Source organism: Leptonychotes weddellii, chromosome 3 (assembly GCF_054177405.1).
Source record: "Leptonychotes weddellii isolate Sample4059 chromosome 3, ASM5417740v2, whole genome shotgun sequence".
Taxonomy (NCBI): domain Eukaryota; kingdom Metazoa; phylum Chordata; class Mammalia; order Carnivora; family Phocidae; genus Leptonychotes; species Leptonychotes weddellii.
In genome coordinates, this window is record NC_138371.1 from 49,481,959 (window position 1) to 49,501,077 (window position 19,119).

Sequence of the window (19,119 nt, forward strand, 5' to 3'; positions counted from 1 at the left end):
ATTGTTCAACTCCGTGATTCTGTGTCATCCCAGTGGTAACTTTTCTTAATATAATTTAGGATAAATTTGTTTTGCAACAAATGATGAGAAAATAATAGAATATAGTAATGAAGTTATGAATCTTTACTCCCTCCAACTCTGAATTACTCACTGTTACCTAACAGCTGGATTTGTCCCCTACATTGAACAACTTTTATGTATCATGATCATATTAAACATATTGTTTTTAATTCTAAAAAGTTAAGCAATTTAAATTTAATTTTCAAAAGAATTCATATATTCAATTATGTTTGTTTCTTTCATCTATCAATTTTTTATTCCCACAGTAGAATTCCCTTAAAGCCTTCCAAATTCAAGGAGCAATTGAGAATGTGCAGAATACAGACAGAGCAGTCAGGCTTACACCCCTCCCCACCCTACCCCCCTAAAACATGTGTTTTACCTGTTTTGAGTCACCATAACTCATCCAGATAGATATAACTATTGTGGAACAATCATTTCTGTTTCAACCAGTGAGACCACTGTATCTGTGATAATAAGTATAGATATAATGTAATATATCACATCATAAATCTCTGGAATAAAACTAATTCTATGGTTTAGGGACTTAGGGATTTACTCTACTCCTAGTTACCAAATGGATGTTTCAATAAATTAGAAATTCAGGTCATGACAAAAAGGACAATGGCTGGTGCAGTGACAGCTCAAAACCTGTTTCAGGAAAGAAGGAAGGAAGGAGGAAAAGAGGGAAGGAAGGAAGAAGGGAAAAAACATTATAATGCCTTATTGAATTTGCAGGAAGGAAGAGTTTGATTTTGCTCATTAGAATTCTTTTATTCTCAAATGCATTGAATTGAGGATATTCAGGATAACAAATGACTGAAGAAAGAAAAATAAGCCTTGTCTAACTTACTTGGCTTACTTATTGTTGTAGATAATTAAATGGATTTTTTTTCTGATTCAATGGCACATAACTTAAAAGCCTGAAATATTAATTTCTCTGATGCTGGATAAAGAATTCATTGTATTATATGTAGTAGAGTTTAGACATAATTATGAGCTGCTCCTACTACATGTACTTTTAACTATACCTTTCATGTTTCAGCACATTTGAATTTTATTTACTGCATTTTTTATGGTCAATATACCATGTTAGAAGTAAGGAAAAACAACTGAAAATATTTCAACATATTAGTGAGTTGGGGTATTTTAAATATTCACATTCATTCCCTTTACAGATATTTTGGGAGCTCAAGTGAAGGGACATGAGTAATAAATGTAAAGTTAAGTGGTCACCATGAGTATGTGAAATTAGTCAATGGTTTTGTGACTTACTAATTGAAATAATAAATAACTGAGTATGTATTCTACATGCCATCGATAAATTTTGCCAGTAAATTTATAGCCAATAGACACTAGAGTTGTGCCTTCTAATGTTTCTATGCCAGAACAGAGAGGAATTAAGGCATGACTATTCCATGTGATGCAAGGGGAGTGAATTAATAAAATAATAATTCTGCTTTGGGGGAAGGTAATAAAACTATTACTAACAGAGCTATTCTACATTCCTACCAGATTTAATGAAAAGCCTAATTCCTTCTTAATCAAATTATGCCTGTCATCCATGATACTATGTAAAGAATATCTGTTATTCACTCTTTCAGTTTTTTGTTCAATAATGTTGTATAGGTATTTCTCACACAATAAAGTACAATCCAGTTTTTAATGTTGGAGTTATTTTCTTTCATTCCTGATTTTCCCATTTTCTTGACTTAACAAAAGCCTTGTTATAAAAGCTTTGTTGAAATAATATGGCAATTTACACGGCCAACGGAGGCCCGAATTTCTAGTAAGTAAAAATGGTGGTTCTCTTACAAATTCAAATTAAGTATTTCCTATAGCCTCTTTTTAATAATAGCTTAGTTTATAAGCAGTAACTGAAACATAAGTGTTTTATTTTAGAAATAATCAGTCTTCAGTTTGACAATGGCTATCATTCTTAACTCAAGAAAATTCTAAACATAAATAAAAATTCTGGATCTTTTTAGAAATTGATTGAATAATCCTGGATTCTTCTATTGTAAATATATAGGCAACAGTTTTTTAAACTTTTTATAATTGGGATTATATCACAGAGAAAAACTCATAGAACAGCTTTAAGATTTATAAACTCTAATACAAATGGTATGGATTTGCATGAGTATAATATTTATAGTACGTGATATAATGAGCTAAGATTAAAAATTTAGAAATGTCCTTTCTTATAAATCTCAAAGATAATCTAATGACTCCAGGAACAAAGCAGAGGAAGGCCATCAGTTGGTGCATAATTTTTTGACTTCTACTTTTTTGTTGTTGTTAAATAAAACTAATGGTAAAATACTAATCACTTTTACCCATACAGAGTTTTCTATTTCTCTTCTGTCTGCTGAGGAAGAAGGATTCCAAGCCTATAGCTCTGGCCTTCAGTTATCTGAAGTTAGAAATGAAACACTTGACCTTTTGTCTGAACCTCCAATTCGTTCAACTATATTCGATTCCAAAAAAGAAAGCCATGCTCCAGTTTTCATCAAAGAAGTGTCAAATGCTGAAATAAGCATAGGGGATGTGGCTAAACTGTCTGTCACTGTCACTGGCATTCCCAAGCCTAAAATTCAGTGGTTCTTTAATGGAGTAACGTTAACCCCTTCTGCCGACTACAAATTTGTTTTTGACGGCAATGATCATAGTTTGATCATTCTGTTCACCAAATTTGAGGATGAGGGGGAGTATACTTGTATTGCCAGCAATGAATACGGACAGACAGTATGCAGCGCCTATCTAAAAATAAGTTCCGAAGGAGAGGGGCACAAAGAGACAGAACCAGAGCCGGTGGAAGAAATTCTGGAAAAGTTTAAAGGTCCTTGTCCTCCTTACTTCCTTAAGGAGTTCACACCAATTCACCGTGCTCGGGGACTCCCTGCTGTCTTTGAGTACAGGGTTCTTGGAGAGCCTGCACCCACTGTTTCTTGGTTCAAAGAAAACAAGAAGCTTTGCACCAATGTTTATTACACCCTCATTCATAATCCTGATGGTTCTGGAACATTCATTGTCAATGACCCTCAGAGGAAAGACAGTGGCCTCTATGTCTGTAAAGCAGAGAATATGTGGGGTGAGTCCACCTGCACCGCAGAGCTGCTTGGGCTTCTGGAAGACACAGACATGACTGATGCTCCGAGCAAAGCAGAGCCCACACCGGAGGCTACTAAAGATTTTCCACAGATGTCATTAAAGGGTCCTGCAGTTGACGCATTTGATTCAGAGCAGGAAATTGCAGCTTTTGTAAACGACACCATTTTGAAGCCTGCTTCCATTGCAGAAGAAACCCAGCAGCTTTCTTATGAGCATCTTGTTAAAACCAGTGAACTGAGTAGTCAGGTTACTTTAGTGGCTGGGCAGTTGCAATCCACAGTCATGTTGGAGCAGAACGTACCTGATCCAGAAAGCACCAGGGCACTTCTTTCCATCAACGGCACTATTCATGTTCAGCCTATCAAGGAGCCATCTCCCAATTTACAGCTGCAGGTTGTCCAGTCCCAGAAAACCCTCCCAAAAGAAGATGTCCTAAGGCTTCAAGAGCCTGAGTCACAGGTGGTCCTATCAGATACCGAAAAAATCTTCCCAAGTGCCATGTCTGTAGAAGAAATTAGTTCACTGACGGTGGAGCCTCTGCAAATTTTACTCACTGAACCTGAAGGGAGTTATCCACAGCCTGCAGTAGAAGAAGCTCCGGCCCATTCATATCCAACCTCTGTGGCTGAGGAAGGGCTGGCACCAAAAGAAAGGACAGCGTGTGCAATGGACAAAGAGCAAAGAGTGACCCTTCCAAAGCAAGAGGCACAGAGAGCTCTCACCCTGAATCAGAGCTTAGCTGAGGGAAGCATGGAAAGTTTTAAGGGTTCTGATGTCATAACCTCTGAGGTCAACTGGGAGACCCGGGTCCCTTCAGAACACACATGCACAGAAGATGAAATTTTGATGGAAAGTGCAGATCAACTGGAAAGTGCAGCGCAAGATTTTGCAGCCAGGACTGAGGAAGGCAGGTCCTTAAGGTTTTCACTAGCGTGTGAGGAAAAGCAGGTACTGCTCAAGGAGGAGCGTTCTGACAACTTGGCCGTGCCCCTGAACCAAACCAGTGAGTATAAAAAAGAGCCCATGATGATAAATGGCGTGCAAGAGGTGCACGCGAGTGACACTCTTTCTAAAGAGAGTTTGCTCCCTGGAATTCCGGAAGAACAACGATTAAACCTCAAAACTCAGATCCGCAGGGCTTTGCGAGCAGCAGTGGCCAGTGAGCAACCAAGTCTTTTCTCTGAATGGTTAAGGAACATTGAAAAGGTGGCGGTGAAGGCCATAAATTTCACCCAAGAACCCAAACGCATTCTGTGTACCTACCTCATTACCTCGGGGAAGACTCTAACGGAAGAATTAACCATTGTTATTGAAGGCATTGATCCTCAAATGGCTAACTTGAAAACTGAACTTAAGGATGCTTTGTGCTCTATCATATGTGAGGAAATACACATCTTGACAGCTGAGGATCCCAGAACCCAGAAAGGAGCCAAAGCAGGCTTGCAGGAAGAGACGGGTCCTTTTTCAGATTCACAGAAGGTTGAAGCAGTCTGGGAACTAGAAGTCGAATCTAAACATCTTGTCTCTGCGGAAGAGGTCAGCTATTTTCATGTGGAAAGTCACGTCAAAGTTGCGGATACCGCACCTGTCCCTGATGGCGTTGCTCCGGCTGCTAGGCCTGATGAAAAACAGGAGGAGACCCCAAAGCCGTCAGAGGAAAGAGAAAAGTCCTCTGGAAGTGGTACCGGGGAGGTTGGCCTAGGAGAGCTACAGGAAGCTGAGGGTAGCTTAGTCGAAGAGGACGGTCCTGTCATACACACACCCTTGGGTGACATGACTGTGGAGGAAGGCGATATTGTAAACCTCACGTCATCCATAACAAATGCCAAAGAGGTGAATTGGTATTTTGAGAGCAAACTGGTGCATTCAGATGAAAAGGTCAAGTGTTTACAAGACCAAAATACATATATGCTAATAATCAACAAAGTAAATACAGAAGAACATCAGGGAGCATATACCTGTGAGGCCTTGAACGGCAAGGGAAACGCAGCAACTTCGGCCAAACTCACTGTAGTCAAAAGAGGTTGGATTTTAAGGAGGAGGGGGCTCAAGCTCTAACGTGCACTGGATTGTAATGATTTAGTTTCCATCACTGAGTGTTCACTTACCTGCCTCTGCCACAATGTGATTTGTGTAGAGTAAGAACGAAAGCACAGACATAATCATGGTTATTAGTTCTCCTTTTTCCTTACTGCCTTACGGGGTAGTACATTATCCTATCTATGTTACTACTTATTTTTAAAATAAGATGTTATTTTCATATGTTCCATAATACCAGTATGTTTTTTAGTTTATATTTACTTGAAAATACTTCAATATATAATAAAAGCTGTCAGTGAACGCCTCGCTGTCTGAAATTGCCAGTCTCATCCCTAAATTCAGAATAACCATGATTAATTGTCCATTTGTGTTTCTTATTTGTATTTCTTTTTTGATGTTGTTTCACTTCATCACTGTATTTAGTGTATCACTTTTTTTAAATGCTGTTCACAGTGTTCTTAGCATGGTATATTTAAAGAATGTATCATGTTGTTATGCATGTGAGCCCATAGCATCACATTTTAATCATGTTTTTCACAATCCACGGCAAAGTAACGATTGAGTATGTTAAAAGCTACTTGTTGTCTTCTTTTACCTTCAGTGATTGTTCTCATTTTCCAGTCACTTGTCTTCAACTGCTGCAATCCATCTCACCAATTTCAACTGTTTTACTTCATTAACAGCAACAAAAGTGAGAAGAAAAAGAAAAATGTGGTCTGCCTGAGAAGGAGGCATGCTAATGGCCTCTGTTTCCCTTTGCAGCTGCCCCAGTGATCAAAAGGAGAATCGAGCCCCTGGAAGTAGCTCTGGGCCACCTAGCCAAATTCACCTGCGAGGTCCAAAGTGCCCCCAGTGTCCGGTTCCAGTGGTTTAAAGCTGGCCGAGAAATTTACGAAAGTGACAAGTGTTCTGTTCGCTCTTCGAAGTATGTCTCCACCCTGGAAATCCTGCGAACCCAGGTTGTGGACTGCGGCGAGTACACCTGCAAAGCTTCCAACGAGTATGGCAGCGTCAGCTGTACGGCCAGGCTAACTGTGACAGGTAAATGACGCACATTGAGCTGGTGGCCCTGTGTCACACTGTTGCCTATTTTGCTTTTCGTACAGGTGCAGGATGGGCTGGTCCTGCCAACTGGAGAGACCAACAGCCAAGCTATAACATGCTGGCTAGGTCATGCAACGTCTGTGTGGGACGAGAACTCATTCTTTACCGTCCTATTTCTAAGAGCAGCTAAAGGAAAAAGAAAAGTAACTTATCATTTTGAAAACAATGTCAAGGAATCCAATGAGCAGTGGCACCTGAAAGTTTGGTTTGGGGGTGTTTTTTTTTTTTGTTCGGTTTGTTTTGTTCTCTCTCTCTCTAAAATGACTAGCTTGGTGGAAATATCTTGGCTAACTCCTCATGGCCTGGCTTGGCACTTAATATGACACATTTCAGGACAGTTTGTTGCGACCAAAAAATAAATAATGTCCCATTGTATTTAATAATTTGCAACCAGTTAACCAGTTAAGAACAGCATTACAAACTGAAAAAAAAAAAAAAAGAAAAGCCAGAGCATAAGACTAAAGTTAAATCCTAAAATAGGACAGGGAGCTATATAGGATGACAAACTAGGATTCTCACCCTAGTCTTTATTACTGATTTAAAAAATAAGAGCAACTGTATAAATATTCTGTTCTTAATTTCCTAATTGACAAACAAGATGACTTTTGAGTAGTTCACACTCATCAAGTATTTGAATTCCCTCATTAGCAAAAAAAAAAAAAAAAATCAGTAGTGCTTTCCTTTACTTTGTCTGTCTGTCTCTGTCTCTTGCTCTTTTGCTTTCTTCTTCCAAGGGAAAGTGTGAATGTAAACTCTGGGGTAGCAATTCCCTGTGTTGTTGAGAGAAGACATGCACTAAATACCTGGGTGGGACAGCCCCTTGGTCTTCTCCAATAGAAGCATGAAGAGGAAAGGCGAACACGGCACATCTTTTTGGCTTGGAAAAGTCAGGGTTCCCTGTAGCTCCCTGCCCCACAACTCTTTTACGTATCAAAAAATCTGAAACCCAGGCCCATGATAACCCATCTAGTGGTTTCACTTTGTGATCAGAGTCTCCATGTAACCAGCTGCATGGCAGTATTCTTAATGACACTTTTGAAAACCTCTTCACCCAAATTAGGCCAGTTCAGCAAGGGGACTAATACCTGAGCTTTCAAATAATAAGAGGGAAAGAAGGAGGAGGAGAATTCTTTTTAAACTGGAAAGAGGTTCCTAAAGGCTTCCTCCAAAGTGCAGAATGGAAATGGGAAATTACTGCTCTAAATATTTTTACAAGTTTGAAATGACTTAGGGGATGAATTCAAAGTTGGGCCATTGAAGGATTTGCTGATGGTTGACATGAAGTTTAGAGAGACTTCACAAAACTACTCTATCTTCTCATCACTTAATGTCCTTACTCTTCAGGAGAGTCGAGTACATTTTATTTATCTTCTTTACACAGTCTTCTAATTCACAGAATTAAAGGAGCAGCTGAATTACTTATCAAATAATTCAGACAGCTAATCAGCTACTAAACTCTTTAACAATAATAATGTCACTAGACAAAGCAACATTTGTTCTTTCCTTTAATGGAGATATTGAAAGTGCTGTCTCACTCCTCCATAAAGAACTCTCTCATCCCTTTCCTTTGATAAATCTTTTCATCTAATTAATTATCCTATTTTAAATAATGTCTCGTGTCTATCTAAATATGTAACTCATCTTTTCTCTTTCTTAGAATATATAATTACAGCAAGAGCTTCTGTGGGGACAGAATATAATGTTGAAAAAAATTTCTTTTGCAGAGGCATATCCACCAAGCTTTTACTCCAGACCTAAGTCCGTTACAACTTTTGTGGGTAAGACAGCCAAGTTCCTGTGCACAGTATTAGGGACTCCCGTGATTGAAACCATTTGGCAGAAAGATGGTGCTGCGCTATCACCTTCCCCTAACCGCAAGATTTCAGAGGCAGAAAATAAACACAGTTTAGAACTCTCAAACCTTACAATTCAAGATAGAGGAGTTTATTCTTGTAAGGCTTCTAACAAGTTTGGAGCTGACATCTGCCAAGCTGAGTTAATCATCATCGACAAGCCGCATTTCATTAAAGAATTAGAACCTGTGCAATCAGCGATCAATAAGAAGATCCACCTTGAGTGCCAAGTAGATGAAGACAGGAAAGTGACAGTAACATGGAGCAAAGATGGGCAGAAACTCCCCCCTGGGCAAGATTATAAGATCTATTTTGAAGATAAGATAGCATCACTTGAGATCCCTCTGGCTAAACTAAAAGATTCAGGAACCTATGTTTGTACTGCTTCCAATGAGGCTGGGAGGAGCTCCTCTTCAGCAACGGTTACTGTCAGAGGTAAGAAGTGTGTGAATGTTATTTTTCACTTTAAGGATGCCGCTGGAGAAAAACTGTTGACAAACCATGCAGTCCATACATTTTATTACTAAAGTAATTTCGTCCAAGCAAATGTTTTGGTTTGGGGAAATCTTGGCATTGTCAGATTTTATATTTTCAAACTTCTTCAGAAGCCACTCTGTTCTTTTAAAACTGCCATTAACAAAACTTGCTTACAATTCCTTCTAAGAACTTCAAGTGTCTAGGCAATCCTTAACTGTCTTCTCTTATGCAATTGGTTTTTTGTATAAGACAAAAGAGTGTGCTTTTTGTATAAGACAAGAGTTCACTTGCTTTTGTGTTTGTTTGTTTGTTTGTTTGTTTAATTGAGAGACCGGGAAAGGGTTTTAAAATCGTGGAACCTTGGAGAACTACTGAGGGCACCACAACCCTTTCAGAAATTTCATCGAGATATTTGATATCTATTGTGTCTTCTTGTGGCATATGTCTCCTTTTCCCTTGTGGAGTTGATTCTTCAGATCGCTTCCCTTTTTCTTTTTTGTTGACTTCCTGTAGAACCACCATCCTTCGTGAAGAAGGTGGATCCCTCTTATTTAATGCTGCCAGGTGAATCAGCACGCCTCCACTGCAAACTGAAAGGCTCACCTGTGATCCAGGTCACTTGGTTTAAAAATAACAAAGAACTTAATGAGAGTAACACTATTCGAATGTCTTTTGTCAATTCTGAGGCTGTGCTTGATCTGACGGATGTCAGAGTTGAAGAGAGTGGCAGTTATTCGTGCGAGGCGGTGAACGACGTTGGCAGTGACTCGTGCAGTGCTGAAATAGTTATCAAAGGTTTGTTTACTTGGAGGCCGTGGGTTTTCTGAGAAAAGATCTTCTTTTTACTTGCTCGGGACACCTGACTTACACAGTGCTTTCGTGCTTTTGTAGAGCCTCCTTCTTTCATCAAAACTCTTGAGCCTGCAGATATAGTGAGAGGAACCAATGCCCTTCTTCAGTGTGAAATTGCAGGCACAGGACCATTTGAAATTAGCTGGTTCAAAGACAAGAAGCAAATTCGAAGTAGTAAAAAGTACCGGTTGTTCTCTCAGAAGTCTCTGGTGTCTCTGGAGATCTTTTCTTTCAATAGCGCAGACGTTGGTGAATACGAATGTGTGGTTGCCAATGAAGTTGGGAAGTGTGGCTGTGGTGCTACACACTTACTAAAAGGTCAGTGCCTGCCCGGAACGACGCCTCACTAACAAACTGGCAGAAGAGCTCTCCTAACCCGCGGAAGGAGAACTGGCGCTTTTTCTTCTTCTCCTAACCCGTGAAAATATGTTTCCCTTTTGCTTTAACCTGGGACCTTGGGGACAAAGTCAGTGACCTTCATCCAGTCTTTATTCTGAGGTGACTGTAAATATTTACTCTCCAATAACAAAAGTGGGTCCCATAATAATCTTTTATGACCATGTTGTCCGCTGATAACCACGTATCTTCTGTGCTTCTTTCTCTCGGACGGAGGTGTCACTCTTCTTAAATTTTAATTTATTCTTCTCGTTAACCGACACTACGGAAGGGTGGTATTGGACAAGAGAAATGTAATCGAGAGGAAACACTTAAATGTATCTGGTGTTGGAGGTGTTTGGGAATTGATAAGCTTTGTCTGTTCTCTTTCTTTAACTAGAACCGCCAACCTTTGTAAAGAGAATAGATGATTTTACTGCACTAGCAGGTCAAACTGTTACCTTACAAGCTGCCGTGAGAGGGTCAGAACCCATCTCTGTCACCTGGTTTAAAGGACAAGAGATCATTAAAGAAGATGGGAAGATCAAAATGAGCTTTTCTAATGGTGTTGCGGTCTTGATCATCCCTGATGTTCAGATTAGTTTTGGTGACAAATACACCTGTCTGGCTGAAAATGAAGCCGGAAGCCAAACGTCTGTTGGGGAATTAATAGTTAAAGGTTCGTGTAGCAACATTTCAACTTAGAATTGCTCTTTCCCTGTAGAGTGGAACCCTAATGCACACTTGGTCATGCTTACTATTTAATACCATTGCAGAACCTGCCAAAATTGTTGAGAGAGCAGAGCTGATCCAGGTGACAGCAGGAGACCCAGCCACGCTGGAGTATACGGTCACAGGCACCCCAGAACTCAAGCCCAAATGGTACAAAGATGGAAGACCTTTGGTTGCTAGTAAAAAGTATCGAATAAGTTTTAAAAACAATGTTGCCCAGCTCAAATTTTATTCAGCGGAACTGCACGATAGCGGCCAGTACACATTTGAGATTTCCAATGAAGTGGGCAGCAGCTCCTGCGAAACAACATTCACTGTATTAGGTTAGTACCTTCAGAAACCAATGCTTACATGTTCCTTTGTAACGCAACCAACGAGCAAGAATAAAATCACCGAGCACGCTTCCATGTTTATCTTTCTTCTCTTCTTGTGCCACGAACAGATCGAGACATCGCTCCATTTTTTACCAAACCCCTACGCAACGTGGGCAGTGTTGTTAACAGTACCTGCAGGCTGGACTGCAGGATCGCTGGCTCTCTCCCCATGAGGGTGTCCTGGTTCAAGGATGGTAGAGAAATAGCTTCTTCTGACAAATACAGAATAGCCTTTGTGGAAGGCATGGCCTCTTTGGAGATAAGCAGAGTAGACATGAATGACGCGGGCAGTTTCACTTGTCGAGCCACGAATTCCGTGGGAAGCAAAGACAGCAGCGGAGCCCTGATTGTGCAAGGTTGGCCGGAGACTTTGCATTTCATTCTAACATAGATGATGTTCAAATTAAGTCTTGTTCCCTTAGATCGCGCCTCTTAACTCTTAGAAATTCTTTCTTACACCCCTCCTTTAGAACCACCCAGTTTTGTAACTAAGCCTGCATCAAAGGATGTTCTGCCTGGCTCAGCAGTCTGCCTGAAGAGCACCTTCCAAGGGTCCACCCCTTTCACAGTCAGATGGTTTAAGGGTGGCAAAGAACTCGTCTCTGGTGGAAGCTGCTATATTACCAAAGAAGCTTTAGAAAGTTCCCTGGAACTCTACGTGGTAAAAACCTCCGACTCGGGCACATACACCTGTCAAATCAGCAATGTCGCCGGAAGCGTGGAGTGCAGTGCAAACTTATTTGTAAAAGGTTTGCATGGTTTTCTTGACATCTTTGTGCTACCGTCGTTATAAATTCTTTCCTCTTCCTCATGTTTCTTAATAACTTCCTTCCTTCCGCAGAGCCCGCCACGTTTGTTGAGAGGTTAGAACCATCACAGCTGTTAAAGAAGGGAGACGCCACCCAGCTGGCCTGCAAAGTAACTGGTACCCCTCCAATTAAAATAACATGGTTTGCAAATGATAGAGAAATTAAGGAGAGCAGCAAACACAAAATGTCTTTTGTGGAGTCCACTGCGGTTCTAAGACTTACAGATGTTGCCGTTGAAGACAGTGGTGAATACATGTGTGAGGCCCAAAATGAAGCTGGGAGTGACCACTGTGGTGGCATTTTAATAGTCAAAGGTTTGTGTTCACTTTGCCCCTTGTGTTACCACAGTCGTGGCCCCTAGCCCAGACTCCCCCCTCATTAACTCAAAGTAATTCCTTTCCCGCTATAGAGTCACCTTACTTTACCAAAGAATTTAAGCCAATTGAAGTGTTGAAGGAATACGATGTCATGTTGCTGGCCGAGGTGGCAGGCACACCTCCCTTCGAGATCACTTGGTTCAAAGACAACACAACGCTGAGGAGTGGTAGGAAGTATAAAACCTTCATTCAGGACCAGCTGGTTAGTCTGCAGATCCTCAAGTTTGTGGCCACAGACGCTGGGGAATACCAGTGCCGGGTGACCAATGAGGTGGGCAGCAGCACGTGCAGAGCCCGGGTGGCTTTAAGAGGTTAGTGTCAGTTCGAGTGATGCGCTGGCTCTCCCCTAGAATGAACTCTTTGTTCCAACAAAAATCCACTTTTGCTCTAAAGCTGACACTGATTGGGAATTATTCTTCTATTAGAACCCCCAACCTTTGTAAAGAAGATCGAGAGTACCAGCTCCCTTCGGGGAGGCACAGCTGCCTTCCAGGCCACTCTGAAGGGCTCCTTGCCGATCACTGTGACGTGGCTAAAGGACAATGATGAAATCACCGAGGATGATAATATAAGAATGACCTTTGAGAACAATGTGGCTAGTCTGTACCTCAGTGGCATCGAAGTCAAGCATGATGGGAAATATGTCTGTCAGGCCAAAAACGATGCAGGAATACAAAGATGTTCTGCATTGCTCTCAGTGAAAGGTCGGTTCAGAAGGTTTGCCGTGGGTTTTAGGAAATAAGGCAGATGTGAGCCTTTCAACGGAGTGATTCACAACCCACACCTATCCCTTTGTTTTTTACAGAACCAGCAAGAATCACTGAGGAGGCTGTGTCTATAGATGTCACCCAAGGGGACCCAGCCACTTTGCAGGTTAAATTTTCAGGGACTAAGGAGCTTACAGCCAGATGGTTTAAAGATGGCCAAGAACTGACGCTGGGCCAAAAATACAAAATCAGCGTCACTGACACAGTCTCTATACTGAAGATTATTTCTACAGAAAAGAGAGATAGTGGAGAGTATACTTTTGAGGTCCAAAATGATGTTGGGAGAAGCAGCTGCAAGGCTAACATTAACGTATTAGGTTGGTATTGAAACTGAGCATCTCCTTGCTCCTCATCTCCTACAATTTTACCAAAAATACAAATTGCTGCGTTGACCTAACTTTTTTTTTTTTTTTGGTTTCTTGCTTTTTCATTGCATAGATCTTATCATACCTCCCTCGTTCACCAAAAAGCTGAAGAAAATGGACAGCATTAAAGGGTCTTTTATTGACTTAGAATGTATAGTGGCCGGGTCGCATCCCATCAGCATCCAGTGGTTCAAAGACGACCAAGAAATAACAGCTAGTGAGAAATACAAATTCTCTTTTCATGACAATACTGCCTTCTTGGAAATCAGTCAGCTGGAGGGTACAGACAGTGGGACGTACACCTGTTCAGCCACCAACAAGGCAGGACACAACCAATGCAGTGGCCACCTCACAGTCAAAGGTTGGCATTTTTTTTACCTCCCCTTATCAAGGACTGGTGTGCTCTCTCCTTTCTTAATTCTCACCCTCGTTGCCCCATCCCCAAGTAAACCTTCCTTTCTCCTTTTGCTTCTCTGTCTTTCATCCCAGAACCCCCTTACTTTGTGGAAAAGCCACAGTCCCAAGACATCAGCCCCAATACAAGGGTTCAGCTAAAGGCTCTTGTGGGTGGCACTGCGCCCATGACCATAAAGTGGTTTAAAGATAACAAAGAGTTGCACTCGGGAGCAGCTCGCTCAGTTTGGAAGGATGACACCTCCACCATCCTGGAGCTCTTTTCAGCCAAAGCTGCCGATTCTGGGACCTACATTTGTCAACTAAGCAATGATGTTGGCATCGCAACCAGTAAAGCCACGCTCTTTGTAAAAGGTCTGGTCTCTGCATACATCTCTCTTGCTTGCTTGTCTGGATTTTTCTCGGCGGGGAGGGAAGAGGCTGAAGAAAGTGACGCTGGCCTTTGCTTAAAAAATGTTCAACGTGATGCTTTCTTCCCCATCTTTAGAACCTCCTCAGTTCATTAAGAAGCCCAGCCCCGTATTAGTGCTGAGAGATGGGCAGTCGACAACGTTTGAATGCCAAATAACAGGCACTCCTGAAATCAGAGTTTCTTGGTATGTGGACGGGAATGAAATAACAGCTGTTAAGAAACATGACATTTCCTTCATCGATGGTTTAGCCACTCTCCAGATTTCTGGTGCCGGGGTAGAAAACAGCGGGACTTACGTCTGCGAAGCCCATAATGATGCAGGCACAGCAAGCTGCAGCATTGAATTAAAAGTGAGAGGTGCGTTACTGGGTCTAAGAGAAAAGCTAAGTTTTCTCTTCGGGCTGTGCTGCTGGCCAGGCCACCGATCTTCCCTCGAGTAAGCTCGTCTCTGTCTTCCTTCTGAATCTTTAGAGCCTCCCACCTTTATCAGGGAGCTAAGGCCCGTGGAGGTCGTGAAAGATGGTGATGTGCAGCTGGAGTGTGAAGTATCGGGAACACCTCCATTTGAGGTCACATGGCTGAAGAATAACAGGGAAATTCGGAGCAGCAAAAAATATAGCCTCACCGACAGTGTATCAGTGTTTGACCTCCACATAACCAGGTGTGACCCCTCGGATGCTGGCGAATACCAGTGCATTGTATCCAATGAAGGTGGCAGCTGCTCCAGCAGTACCCGGGTCTCCCTCAAAGGTCAGTGGTACCACAAGAAGCAGGCTGCCTCGTACAAACTGGCTAATGCTCTTTCATTTTATGATGGCGAGGAGAAGCTCAACTATGCCTCTTCTTTTCCCCCCACTATCCCACTGAATCACAGAACCACCGTCGTTCCTTAAGAAGATAGAAAACATCACTACCGTTTTGAAAAGCTCTGCCACCTTCCAGAGTACGGTGGCAGGCTCTCCTCCCATTTCTGTAACCTGGCTCAAGGATGATCACATTCTGGATGAAGACGATAATGCTCGTATTTCATTTGTGAACAACGTGGCCACGCTTCAGATAAGAGCTGTGGACAATGGACACAGCGGGAGATACACATGTCAAGCCAAGAACGAGTCGGGCGTTGAGAGGTGTTACGCTTTCCTTTTAGTACAAGGTCTGTAAGCTGTTCTCTTGGGGACTGAGTCAGTGGGGACAGTCTCATAAACACCCCTTATTTCTAGCAGAATTAGCGACGCAACTAATTTGCACTTTAATTCTTACTGCAGAGCCTGCTCAAATCCTAGAAAAAGCTAAGTCTGTTGATGTCACTGAGAAAGACCCAGTGACTCTGGAGTGCGTGGTGGCCGGGACACCAGAACTCAAAGTCAAATGGCTGAAGGATGGAAAACAAATTGTGCCCAGTAGATATTTTTCGATGAGTTTTGAAAATAACGTGGCCAGTTTTAGGATTCAGTCAGTCATGAAGCAAGACAGTGGTCAGTACACGTTCAAGGTGGAAAATGACTTCGGAAGCAGTAGCTGCGATGCCTACCTGAGAGTGCTAGGTGTGTACTTTGGCCCTAGTTGGCTTCCCTTATCTCTGTCTGGTACCTCTATCCCTTGTAAACAAGTGGCAACATATTAATGGGTGTGTTTTGCTGTTTGCATTGGATAGATCAAGATATCCCTCCATCTTTCACCAAAAAATTAACAAAAATGGATAAAGTTCTGGGCTCTTCTATTCGTATGGAGTGCAAGGTTTCTGGCTCACTTCCTATTAACGCTCAGTGGTTTAAGGATGGAAAAGAAATATCTACAAGCGCAAAATACAGACCCGTCTGTCATGAGAACACAGTATCACTGGAAGTTAATAATCTGGAATTAGAAGATACTGCGAATTACACATGCAAGGTCTCAAACATAGCAGGGGATGATGCATGCAGTGGCATCTTAACTGTTAAAGGTTAGAACTTCTTTTCCTCTTCTTGATTCTTCTTTGTGATTGCATTTTAAATGTGGCACTCTTCCCTTGTATTCTTTAGACCTAAAAGTCTCAATAATTCTGTTTCTGTAGATCGATATTTATTGAATTCAAGAAATACACGGTCATTGCCTCTTTTCAGAGATGTTTGCTTACATGTCCGTAAGACTGTCAAAACAGTTTAACTACAAGGAATCTAATTAAGTATATTTCTCTTAATGTCTATAGAACCACCAAGCTTCCTGGTGAAACCTGAGCGACAACAAGCCATACCGGATTCTACAGTAGAATTTAAAGCAGTACTGAAAGGAACACCGCCATTTAAAATAAAGTGGTTTAAAGATGATGTGGAACTTGCCTCTGGACCTAAATGTTTCATTGGCTTGGAAGGGTCAACTAGCTTCTTAAATCTCTATTCAGTGGATGCTTCCAAGACAGGACAATACACTTGCCAAGTTACCAATGACGTTGGTAGCGACTCTTGTACTACAATGTTGCTTGTGACAGGTGTGCACGTTTGATTGTTTCATGTTTCTGTTTGACCTGTGGCTCCCTTCTGTACAATGCATCTACCCAATCAAGAAAGTTTACTTCTCTCTAACAGTACACTGTATTTGCCAGGCATTGTTCATCTTTTCCTCTTTCCTGCATACTACCTAATTTAGCGTTTCTTATTTATACCTGTTCCTTCATAATCTCCTCTCTTTCACTCTCTAGAACCACCAAAGTTTGTAAAGAAATTAGAAGCATCCAAAATAGTGAAAGCAGGTGACTCCGCACGACTTGAATGCAAGATAACTGGATCCCCAGAAATCAGAGTTGTGTGGTACAGAAATGAACACGAACTCCAAGCCAGTGATAAATACAGAATGACTTTCATTGACTCAGTGGCCGTCATACAGATGAACAGTCTCGGCACTGAGGACAGTGGGGATTTCATTTGTGAGGCTCAGAATCCTGCCGGCAGCACAAGCTGCAGTACCAAGGTTATCGTAAAAGGTAGAAGTCTCTTTCTTCTGTTCCTCATTACCTGAAGCCCACCTTCTTCCCCCCCCTGGGGTATCCTAGCTCTTTATTCTTTTACTGTCATTTTAACTTCCATTTGAGATCATAGAATATTTCCCCAAACTAGTATTATTTCCCTTTTTGGTTGTTCTTTCTTAAGATTTGCTTACATGTAGCCAATCATTCTGGGATATTTTTCTTGTTATTCCAATGTCATCATTCTGATCACCTCAACACATTGGCCAAGCAGTTAAAATTCGATGTTTCACAAACATAACCAAAAAAAAAAAAGGAAGGAAAGGAAAGGAAAAGTAGGCATTTTAAAATCTTTTTTGTCTTCAGTCAACTTATGAATATATCATCATCCTCACTATAAGCTTTAGCATTAATAACAAAGATTATTTACCACATATATATGAGATGCAAGCAATACAGGTTTTAACCTTACATTTAAAACAGGACAATTATAGGTGTGCCTCGGTGGCTCGGTCAGTTAAGTGTCCAACTCTTGATTTCAGGTCTTGATCTCAGGATTGTGAGTTCAAGCCCCACGTTAGGCTCCACTCTGGGTGTGGAGCCTACTTAAAAAATATATATATATTAAAAATACAGGACAATTATATGTATTTTTTTCTCAAGAATTGGTTCCTGTTTTTTTTTTAATTATATGACTATACCTTGGTGCAATTAATACCAGTATTTTCTGTAGCCATTTTCCAGTATTTTTATCACAAAGTCCAAGTTTTTCATGGCGTGAAGCAATTATTTTAATAATATTTGTTGATGTGGACGACTTAGATCACAGGTGTGCCATAATGGCTTCCAAGTATCTCGGTTATAGAGCATATACAAAAAATTTCATCCCTGAAGTCAAGATCCTAAACCTCATGCAAATCATCTTAATTAATGTACTTGGGTTTTGTTTTCACTTACAATTTTTGCATCAGTCCTTATGGTCCAAGATAAATTAGTAAGGTAAGGTAGATGGAAGGTTGAATTCCTCAGTAAGGACACCTAGGGGTCTTGTCTGGGCTCTCTGCCAAGGAAGCAGAGTGATTTTGTAAAGGCTAATGGCTTCTCCAAAGCAGTTATTCCTCAACACTAAAGTGATAGTTCTGGACACTGTTTCCCCATTATAGTATCTCGACTCTTTCTTCCAACTTAAAAACAGAGAAATAAAAACATTCTGTGAAATTAAATAGACCAATTCATTAGAAATTCTTGTTTTTTACAGAACCACCTGTTTTTAGTAGCTTCCCTCCTGTAGTAGAAACCCTTAAAAATACTGAAGTTAGTCTTGAGTGTGAACTTTCGGGAACACCACCATTTGAGGTGATCTGGTACAAAGACAAGCGGCAGCTCCGAAGTGGCAAGAAATACAAGATTGCCTGCAAAAACTTCCATGCAAGTATTCACATTCTCAATGTTGAAGCTTCAGACATTGGGCAATACTACTGCAAAGCACAGAATGAAGTCGGAAGTGATACTTGCATTGCTACTGTAAAATTGAAAGGTAAGCCTATTTCCTGCACGTGGCAGAAATGGCAGGAATGTGCAAAACTTATTTTTTCTCTCTCTCTCCCATTATCTGGACAATGTTTCCAACAGTCTCCACCCATCTTTCCTTGTTCAGAACCACCAAGATTTGTCTCCAAACTGAACAGCCTCACCGTCGTAGCTGGCGAGCCCGCTGACTTACAAGCATCCATAGAAGGAGCCCAGCCTATTTCTGTCCAGTGGCTTAAAGAGAAAGAAGAAGTGATCAGAGAAAGTGCAAACATCAGAATTACATTTGTAGAAAATGTTGCCACTCTGCAGTTTGCAAAAGCAGAACCAGCTAATGCTGGGAAGTATATCTGCCAAATCAAGAATGATGGTGGAATGAGGGAGAACATGGCCACACTGACTGTTTTAGGTTGGTACAATTATAGTACTATGTTCCCCTGATAGAAAGTGACGCCAAACACTGAGATGAGTCACTGGTAGAATCTCTTATTCTGAATTTCTTCTAGAAGGATATTAACTCTTACCT

At 41.2% G+C, this 19,119-nt stretch overlaps 1 protein-coding gene across 22 annotated transcripts in view; it reads left to right on the plus strand.

The window, feature by feature from the left end:
• Positions 1-19,119, plus strand: part of TTN (titin) — a 270,727-nt gene that overhangs the window by 62,998 nt on the left and 188,610 nt on the right. For 21 of the 22 annotated variants that reach the window (XM_081814067.1, XM_081814082.1, XM_081814081.1 and 18 more), the window contains exons 45-67: positions 5,974-6,252; positions 8,040-8,603; positions 9,159-9,440; positions 9,537-9,815; positions 10,273-10,551; positions 10,649-10,927; positions 11,047-11,334; positions 11,449-11,727; positions 11,820-12,101; positions 12,197-12,475; positions 12,590-12,868; positions 12,970-13,248; positions 13,370-13,657; positions 13,786-14,064; positions 14,198-14,479; positions 14,594-14,872; positions 14,997-15,275; positions 15,388-15,666; positions 15,777-16,064; positions 16,311-16,589; positions 16,800-17,081; positions 18,322-18,600; positions 18,721-19,002. In XM_081814067.1, coding sequence (XP_081670193.1) covers positions 5,974-6,252; positions 8,040-8,603; positions 9,159-9,440; positions 9,537-9,815; positions 10,273-10,551; positions 10,649-10,927; positions 11,047-11,334; positions 11,449-11,727; positions 11,820-12,101; positions 12,197-12,475; positions 12,590-12,868; positions 12,970-13,248; positions 13,370-13,657; positions 13,786-14,064; positions 14,198-14,479; positions 14,594-14,872; positions 14,997-15,275; positions 15,388-15,666; positions 15,777-16,064; positions 16,311-16,589; positions 16,800-17,081; positions 18,322-18,600; positions 18,721-19,002 — 6,744 coding nt within the window. Of the gene's footprint in view, positions 1-2,404; positions 5,195-5,973; positions 6,253-8,039; positions 8,604-9,158; positions 9,441-9,536; positions 9,816-10,272; positions 10,552-10,648; positions 10,928-11,046; positions 11,335-11,448; positions 11,728-11,819; positions 12,102-12,196; positions 12,476-12,589; positions 12,869-12,969; positions 13,249-13,369; positions 13,658-13,785; positions 14,065-14,197; positions 14,480-14,593; positions 14,873-14,996; positions 15,276-15,387; positions 15,667-15,776; positions 16,065-16,310; positions 16,590-16,799; positions 17,082-18,321; positions 18,601-18,720; positions 19,003-19,119 lie in introns of all 22 variants that reach the window. The other variant, XM_081814090.1, reaches the window with a different exon arrangement.